The sequence below is a fragment of the Nannobrachium achirus genome, assembly GCF_963921795.1.
Source record: "Nannobrachium achirus genome assembly, chromosome: 3".
In the NCBI taxonomy this organism is placed as follows: Eukaryota; Metazoa; Chordata; class Actinopteri; order Myctophiformes; family Myctophidae; genus Nannobrachium; species Nannobrachium achirus.
In genome coordinates, this window is record NC_137812.1 from 62,376,905 (window position 1) to 62,386,486 (window position 9,582).

The 9,582-nt window shown below is 41.8% G+C and overlaps 1 protein-coding gene across 1 annotated transcript in view; it reads right to left on the reverse strand.

The window, feature by feature from the left end:
* The window catches only part of pkd1a (polycystic kidney disease 1a), a gene marked incomplete at its 5' end in the record, with an annotated part of 160,009 nt that extends 153,053 nt beyond the window's left edge, over positions 1-6,956 (reverse strand). The window contains one exon of the mRNA XM_080722718.1: positions 6,667-6,956. Within this exon, the coding sequence (XP_080578844.1) occupies positions 6,667-6,956 (290 nt within the window). The remainder of the gene's footprint in view (positions 1-6,666) is intronic.
* Positions 6,957-9,582: the final 2,626 nt, after the last annotated feature.

Sequence of the window (9,582 nt, forward strand, 5' to 3'; positions counted from 1 at the left end):
GAGCGATGAGCAGAGAGGGTGCACAAGGGCTTGTGCTGGCCTGATACGGCCGCCCTATCCTAATGTGACAGTAGACTGTCACTGTGCACTGAATGGTGTCACCGTCAGTGACCTACCTGCTGGCTGCTGCCAAACATGGTTGCGGCCCGCAGATGCATGGCTGCAAAGCCAGCCTGACAGCGTGTCGGTTCGAAGGATCGAGTCCGTTCCCGACGGCCTTTGATGCCCATCACTCCCCATCTCTCTCCCCATTTCTTGTCAGTCTATTGTCTGATCAATAAAAGGCATAAAAGGCCCCTGACTGAAAAGACAATGGAGCTCATGACCATAGATTATAGAAACCTATTGGCCACTGCAGTTCATTGGAGCGAACTGTACCACGGCTGCCAAATTAGAACTGTCAGTCGAGCCTTCTAATGCATTCATGTCCATCGAAGCAGGCAGTCGCTCCACTATTATAGGAGAATTATGGATTAGCCATTTTATTACGTTAATAATATGATGTTATGATATCCCAAAACGATCGGTAAATTCTTTTTAATCTTGAGTCTGACGCGAGCTGTGGGATTTTACGCTAAATCACTTATTTGTATCACTCAACAATTCCTATTGTTTTTAGAGATGGACCGATTGCAAAATTCTTGGCCGATTCCGATTTCCGGTTTTATTAAATTCTGATCTGCCGATACCGATTTTTCCGATACCGATTTTCTATCTAAGAAAGAACAATAATTATACAATACACCATATATTTTTTGGCTTGAGTACCCTTTCCATGATTTTTTTATCCAAGTACTCCCTTTCCCAGACAACATTTTGCTTATATAACTGCAATTAAAACCACAACTATGGTAGGCTATATGCATAACACCCCTGTTCAACAATATAACATCACAAATAAGAAATGGACTGAGTTTCAAACAGTGCATCCTGAGCAGATTTATTTTCAACACTGACAATAAGATTCAGTCAGTTTTCATGTCAATAACTAGTAATCTACAACCAATCATCAACTGATCAACAAAATTCAAAAACACATCTCAGTTGGCTGGTATTCTACCATGTAATTTCTTCAGTATCCCATGCAGTTCCTCTGGGTATCACCAGGGGTACTCGTAGTACCCCAGTTAAACACTGGAATAGTTGACTTTCAATGTCACAATCAACAATTTTTTAAGCAGCACTGAGTTAACTTAAAACTAAACTTGAACTCAATCTAGTGCAATGTTTGTACTTGAAAAATGAAAGCTGGTGCTATTTAACTATTATTATTATCATTGTTATTAATATGCTGGTGAAATTGGCTTGGCAATCCTTTCTGTTTTTATACTGTCATTAGTATCAACAAGCAACCCCCCTGGTTGCTTGTTTCTCTCTCAAAAACAAAACCTGGCAACATTGGGTGATGAGACTCAGAGAAGTGTTTATCTAACACAGGACGCTAAACAAGCAGGCTACAGTGGACACTCATGCTGCTCATGATTACATGCATTTATGTAGCGCAATATTTGGGATATGTGTGGCTGGCTACCAACAGGGAGGAAACATCGGAAAATCACTGTTGATAGCACGTAAAATAGACGATTCGCACGGGAAATAAAATAGACGCTTCTCGGACATTTTTAGCGCTTCTTCGGCAGCCTTTGCTATAGATTTCAGCACTTTTGCAGGAATAGCATGGTGCCCTGTGCTTCAGCACATAAAGCGTGTGCAATCTGTGCATTAATCTGGCCATTCTTTAGCATGATGTGAGTTTGTATGCCTTGTAGATCAGCTGTTTTCGACTAAACTCACGCAGCCAGCCACCATGCACTCGCTGCTGTTCGTTGTGGGTGTGAGAGTCAGAGTGTGTGTGGAGGGAGGGAGGGAGGGACGGGGAGAGAGAGCGAGAGAGATAGACGGAACACTATAGCCCCGTTCAGCTCGCATCGTTGCTTTTGTTCAGATGTACTGTAATGAGATGGAGTTATTTATTTGAGCGAACGGGTAATATCAATGCAAAGAGCGAGTTTTGGATCATCCTGGCACACAGTGAAATAAGTCCAAATCTGCGACATGTTTTCTTCATGAGTCTGTTAGCGTTAGCTTCGCTGCTGCTTTGTTTTGGTCAGCGCGCGTTGAGCCACATGTTGCGTACTGCGAATGCGTGTCATTTTTGATCGGCGGAAAACCGGAAATTACGTTAGGACCGGCCGGTCACCGATTGAGGCCGATTTTATATAATACCGGCCGATTTTCGATACCGGCCGATACCGATGTCCATCTCTAATTGTTTTGTTTACATCTCTCCTCAATAATGGAGGAGATCCACAGTGTTTTGTCTCTGTGGAGCTGCCGCAAAAAGGCAAATGGCTGCTAGATCCCACTCCCCAAGCTCATAGCTGCCGCTGAAATTGAAATCCTTTAAAAATCATCACAACAACCGATTTTCAAGTGGTTAAGTTTGTCAGGGTATCCTCAATGTGCTCCCTGATCACAAACACATCTTCGTTCTAAACCAATCACATCCCAAGCTGCACACAAATGTCTGAACAGCACCATTGAGCTGCACACAAACTGACCATATCTTTTGAGACCTGTTTGGATTGCAGAGTTTTCCAACTAACTAACTAGTTGCTGCTGCACGGCTGCCTCAGTGCCTCTTACGAGCTTGCCCTTTTGAAAATGGCGCCCGCAGATACAGACGCCCCCAGATAGAGTCGGAGGAGGCGTAGGCTACTACCTTTTTATGTCTATGCTCATGACGGTGCAAAAGAACCAAAACACAGAGGGGGAAAACGCTAGCCTAGCAACCTCAACTTTGAAAACTACTCACCAACACTATAATTCATTAAGGATAGTCACACAAACAGCCTGTGGTTTTTCCTGGAAATGACTGTTTCGTTGTTGTTGTTTTTTTTAATAGCTTGTTCGATGTATGACAACACATTTCAAAGTGTGCACCAGCAACCAGAGCCAGCTTGCAAAGACACACACACACACACACACACACACACACACACACACACACACACACACACACACACACACACACACACACACACACACACACACACACACACACACACACACACACACACACACACTCACACACACACACTCACACACACACACACACACACACACACACACACACACACACACACACACACACACACACGCGCGCACACCCCCCACCATCTGAGTATCATTCATTTACAGCATCTCTCCTGGTTGATGTATAAGAGAAACTCCCAGGCACATGAAGAAATAGCTGACAGCCAATCAAATGAAGAGCCAGCATTGTCACCTGCTAGAGGAAAAGCCAAACTAACCAGAAACCACAGAGAGAACAGAACACTGTACACTAGCACAGTGGTTCTCAAACTTGACATTTGAAGGTCTCCCCTTAACGTTGACAGTGTACAAACGGACCCTAACGGGTCTGTTTGGTTCCATTTGTACACTGTCAAAGGTTGCAGACAGAGGTCAATTTGAAGAGAGTCCCTGAAATCCACTTTGAGAACCACTGCACTAAACTGACGCTACTGAAAAATGAACATAAAAAAACAACCCAACATTTATTGTGCCTTGCTCTTACTCGCAGATGCACTGTCAAAGTGATGTGTTCATGAATCACTTTCAAGCATGGTTCATATTCCTGGACTACCAAATAAAGATAGAGATGAGCTTATTTTTCAGTAAGGTACTGTAAGTGTAACATGGTGTCAGTAACTCAGTATAACGTTAAAATCACTATTCTTTACATTTACAATGTACAACCAGACCTAATCCATTCAAAATTGCTTTCATCTAACTTAAAAAAGAAATATAAGTAAAAAACAAAATAGCATAATAGTTTATCAAATGAAACTGCTCTGCCTGGTCTATGGTAACACATTGCACCTGCCAAATTCCAACCATGGAATAAAAATGTATTAGAAGGATAAAAATGTAATCATTCTATATAAGGGTTCATTGCATGGGTGAAATATTGTCTCAACCAGAAATGCAAAATGCAAGTCTCCTTCAAGACGATCCAAAGCATTAAATTCAATTAATTTTAATTCCATGGTTGTTTGGGAGTTGAGGAAAAGAGGCCCAATTCTAGAGACAATATAATCTCAGGCAGTCATCTCATAGGACGGATGATACTATTCTAAACCGCTATGGAATGAGTTCTATCTCCACTGACTGCACAATGTGTTTCTGATGAGCAGCAGGATTATCAGAGGATTAGCAGTGTGCATACCCGCTCTCACGCAAATACCATTCAAGTGTCAACTAAATTCATTATGAAGCAATATCTGCAATCTGTAAGCCTGAATATTGTTTGTTTGCTTCCATTACACTGCCTGAAAGGCCTTGCAACCTCACCTGTGACTTACATCAGCATGTCAGAGTGGCTCAGTAGATGTAGGTCTACGTAGGGGTAGCCTCGGAAACCCAGGCTTTTATGGGTAACCGGTCACTTCGCCAAAAATCCAACTCGCCAAATTGTCCACGCACATTGGGCAGGCTTGTCAATGCTCCTGGATTTGCCAGGATGATTGGCAAGTACATCTACTATGTTAAATATTTTCTGGGGGAAGACCCCCAGATGAGAAGTCATTATTAAGGATGTCTTACTTTGCTTCAGTCATCACATTTGTACGCCTACATTTGGCATTTTAAGGCTGAAATTGTACCCATGCTAGTAAAGCAAGCCTGATAAAAGTATAAAAAATGCACAAAATTCAACAAAACACAGGAAAATATATATCTGTTAAGAAATTTTGGGGGGAGGACAACCAGACTCCTGTTGGGGAGTTCTGCGCACCCCCTAACAAATACATTTCCTGGATTCTCCTGGACTGACAGTCCAATGTTGACAACCCTGCTCATTGGCGAGGTGTCCTAGCAAGTTGATTTGGTGAGTTGGATTTTTGGCGAAGTTTAGCATTTAGCAAACAAAGGCTACAGACGATGTGTCACACTTTTGGTCATGATAGTTTTCAGTGACTATCATTTGTGCCATTATTAATTCCATTTTGACAGACTGCCGTGAACAGTAGTTTCCTGGATTTCTTTGGCCAAGTTTTTAAAGAGTAGAACAGCACATTTTCATAGTGAAACCTTTATGGATATTTTATGTAGAATAAAAAGTACATTTTTGGTGGGGGTGAATAATTGATAACATATGGCTTCCGTCTGCTCAGAACAGAATGTTCCTTCTCCACAAGGCTGCAGTCAAATCTGCGCCACAGACCATTTTGGGCCACTTTAACCAGTGGACTTTTCTCCTGACAAACTGTGTCTACAACCTCTCTGTTATCTGACACAGCCTCTATTCTGCTTTCTCCACCTATTTATCCCTCTCTCTCTCACTCTCTCTCTCTCTCTCTCTCTCTCTCTCTCTCTCTCTCACACACACACACACACACACACACACCGCACACACACATGCGCACACACTCTCTCACAACAAACACACACACACACACACACACGCACACGCGCACACACACACACACACACACACACACACACACACACACACACACGTCATTGGGCTCCCACAAAATTGGTCAGGCCATAGCCTAAGCCTATGACAATATAACCAGCCACACAAAACCCTAAACTTTGTAGCCTTTTCTCTCTTGGATCAAAATGCACTACAAAATTAAAATATTGTTTGTTGCAACCTTGCAACATGTTACAAATATCTAATTTTATTTAACATTTCACACACAGCTCTCAGAGTATGGCATAATCTGTATTATGGATTATAGGTCTATGTATTTGGGGGTATTTTTAGTTGGGCCTAATGCTGCTATTGAAGGCCCAATCCACTAGAAGTAGGCCCAATGGACAGGCTAGACAAATAAATATTCAAATTATGCAATTCAACTCGAACAAAGATGTCCTCCAGAACAACAACAACAACAACAACATCAACCCAAGAACAACAATAACAAACAAAATGAAATGGCAGCACAGGTCAAAGTCACAGCTGATTATGATATAATATAATCATACTCCATCGCAACATACCGCAACAGGTTGTAGCACTAATAACTGTAATAAGTGGTTGAAAAAGTACAAACATTTTGTAGGCTATTTTGTCGGTAAAAGTATCAATACTGCAATAAATAGGCCTACTGTGTTATAGCCTAAGTTAAAGTCCAGAATAAAAATATATACTTGAATAAAAGTACAAAAGTTTGGTATCAACATGTAGGCCTACCAAAAAGTAGCCTACTAAAATGTTTGAAACACACAGTTGAGCTCTGAGCTTGTGGATCTGCTATTTTCAAATAGCCTATGTATAAAATTGAGCTGAAGTGGTTCATGTATGTTTTATAATATAATAATTTATAGGCTATCTGCAAACTATAGTAACTAAAGTTTTCAAGTAGGCCTATGTTTTATAATATAATACTTTATATCTGCAAACTATAGTAGGCCTAACTAAAGTTTTCAAATAATTGCAGTGGAGTAAAAGTACAATGTTTGCCTCTGATAGCGTACGTAGTGAAGAAGTAGAAGTGAAAGAACTGGAAATTGGAAACACCTCAAAACTGTAAAGGTAGACTACTTCAAAACTTTAAGTAGGCCTACTGTAACAGTGGGCCCTAATTAGGTAAATGCACTTAGTTCCTTTCCACCACTTCTGCTGCTGCTGCTACTACTGCTGCTCTAACTTACAGCACGTTGGTGGCCAGCGGGACGTCCTGTGCCGAGGGGGCCCTTTCCAGACCGACGTTGGAACAGTTGACGACGCAGGAGAGCTGCGGTCCCAGCAACGAGCAGCTACAGTTGACGGGACACGGGCTGCAGCTCCTAGCGCTGCTGCTGTCCCCCTGCGGTGGGCCCGATCCCGATCCCCATGCCTGGAGGCAGCCGAGCGTGAGCAGCAGAGCGGAGCACAACACAAAGTTCGGGACGCAGACGCCATGTTTTCGCTTGGATAAGGTCGGTCCATTTCGACAAGGCATAGCTCACTCACATCTCATCGCCTCGGATGGTGCAAGTTCTCCCATATGCTGGAGAGAAACAAAGGAAAAACCACCTTCGCGTCCGCCCGGACGCTTTTCATGTGTGGAAAACAAGAAAGGGACGAGCTTTGTTGAAAAACCGTTATGTTCCGTTATCTTCTTCCCCCAGCTCTTTTTTTCCTCGTCCAGAGGTTCCCCCGTTTCTCTGTGATCTAACGGATCCTCGCTCAACAATCTTTTCAGGGAAAAAAAACTTTTTGGAGAACTTCCTCTCTCCCTCCTCCTTCCACTTGATGCAGTTCCTTGAGCAGCCACTGCCCTCTCCCCTCTCCTCTCTCTGATATGTAGAGTTGACTAGACTCTATTGAATTATATTATTATACACATTTTAATTTTATGTTATCATGAATTAGTACTGTCTGTCATAGATTGTGTCAAAGGTCACATCTCATCTAGACATATCACAGGTTCTGATCCAACACAAATTTTGACCTTCAGGTCAAGATTCAATTTATCCCCTGAGCAAGCAGGCAGGCTCTATTATATCAATGGTAAAAATGTAAGCACTTGCGCAGGAAACCGGGTTCAAATTCGGGGTAGAAGAGGAAAGTTACATAGTGCAGCTTTCAGTGTAAAAGAGAGAAAAAAAATAGTTCTGCTTGTGGTAATGCAGAATACGAATAGGCTACTGGGGCACTCTGCTGAAGAGCCAAGAGTCAAAACTCGTTGGTCCTTCTCTGTTGCCTTGCTCATCAATAAATATAAAAGGCTATATTTTTGCCTCAGTATTCTTCTCCCCAAACAGTATGCATCACTACAAGCAGAATCTTTTATACAGTAGGCCTATAGGCTATACCTATACTGCACATTGTACATACTTTATACCATCCTGTTTCACATGGAGAGCACCTGTCCAGAGAGCCACTGAACCCAGTCTGCGCTTCCTCCTTCCTGTTTTATGGAAGGTACCGGTATAATATTGATAACAAAGTTTGAAACTAGCCTATCCACAACTTTCCAACATTCCATCGTGCATTGTGCAGAAGGCGAGTGGCATTTCCGGTGTCGCATCCGAGTGTGATCTACAAGCTCACAACGGTTGCATCTGCGATGCGACGTGAGCTTGTATGTCTGCTGTTAACCGGAAGTGTCCCGCAGACAATGCTACAGTAAAGTCTTGCGGAAACAGGTGGATAGGCCTAGGAAAAAAAAAAAAGATTGGGCAACTGCATATGGCATATGCCTATTTCACGCCTAAAATGTATTGATCTTTTGTAGACATGCGACTGTGTGTGTGTTTACCCTCCACAGCTGTTGTATACGTTCTGTTGTATGAATTGAGTACAAAGGGACCCCAATGCAAACAAGCCTAACAGCTTTCTTGTGGTCTTTTCCCTTTTAGTTGACCTTGTATCAGTGAACTGTACTGCCCTGTAGTTTTTCCTATGCAAACTTCTAATAAAGTGTTCAATCAATCAATCAATCAATCAATCAATCAATAAAAGAAAGCTGTCACCTCTCTGTTGGGGGGCACCACTGTTGGCTTACTTTGTCTGGAGCAGTAGGCTAATGCTGGTGAATCAGTGAAATTAATATGTCTGTCTTTAAGAAAACACAACTTCTATCATGACAAATGTGGTATACTTATCAAGGTTTAATGTACTTTTTGTTAGGCAGAAGAGGATGAGGGATGCTGGTGTTAGTTGGGTGCCTCTGTGTTTGACAGAGAGATGAGCAGCTCTGAATTTGTGTACAGTCAGCTGATAAAAATCAGTCCACATCAAAGGTGTATTATATAAAATGTTCTCAACTTTTAACGTGTTTTGCATATAGCCAGAAAAAGTGCTCTGATCAGCAACCTAACTGGAACTATCTGAGGTCTATGTGAATCACGTGATGATCAAGCTTTCTGTGCTTCAAGTTCAATTGTCACAACACTCTCTCTCTCTCTCTCTCTGCTCTATTCGGGGTGAAGCAGGCAACCCAATCACCAGAGAAAAAGCCTTGCCATTGTACGTTTCTGCAAACCACAGATATGTTGAATCTTAACATTTCAAGGCAGGCATGATGTCAGCAGCAGGCAGGCGTGGTGGAGTGCGATAAGATTGTGTGGCTGGTACATCTCAATAATGGATAAAAATCTCAAAAACGGTTTTGAGGAATGAAATCCTATCAGGGTGACAAAAGGGCCCAAATGTCAAAAAAGCTGGTTGTTCCTTTAAAGACCACCACTATTGCTCTTACTGTATGACAGCTGCTGGTAAAATCAGATTCGCCTCATGACGGCTTGTTACTGTATGTAAAGCTACACACCTATAACATAGGATCCCAATGTTCAAAAAAACATGTACTGTACATACAGTACCTGTTATGCTGCTCCTAATGTTTGCAAAATGTTCGGGGAAAAAAAAGGAATTTCACCTGTAAACCTGTGATGAGACAAAGCTGATTCTGATATCAGGTGTTTTCACTTATCAGTGATAATCAAAGGAAAAAATGGAATATTATATATATATATATATATATATATATATATATATAATATATAATATATATATATATATATATCATCAAGACATGTTGCCTACTGGCCATTGTTCTGTAATAGTAGAAACTTATGTCCAAT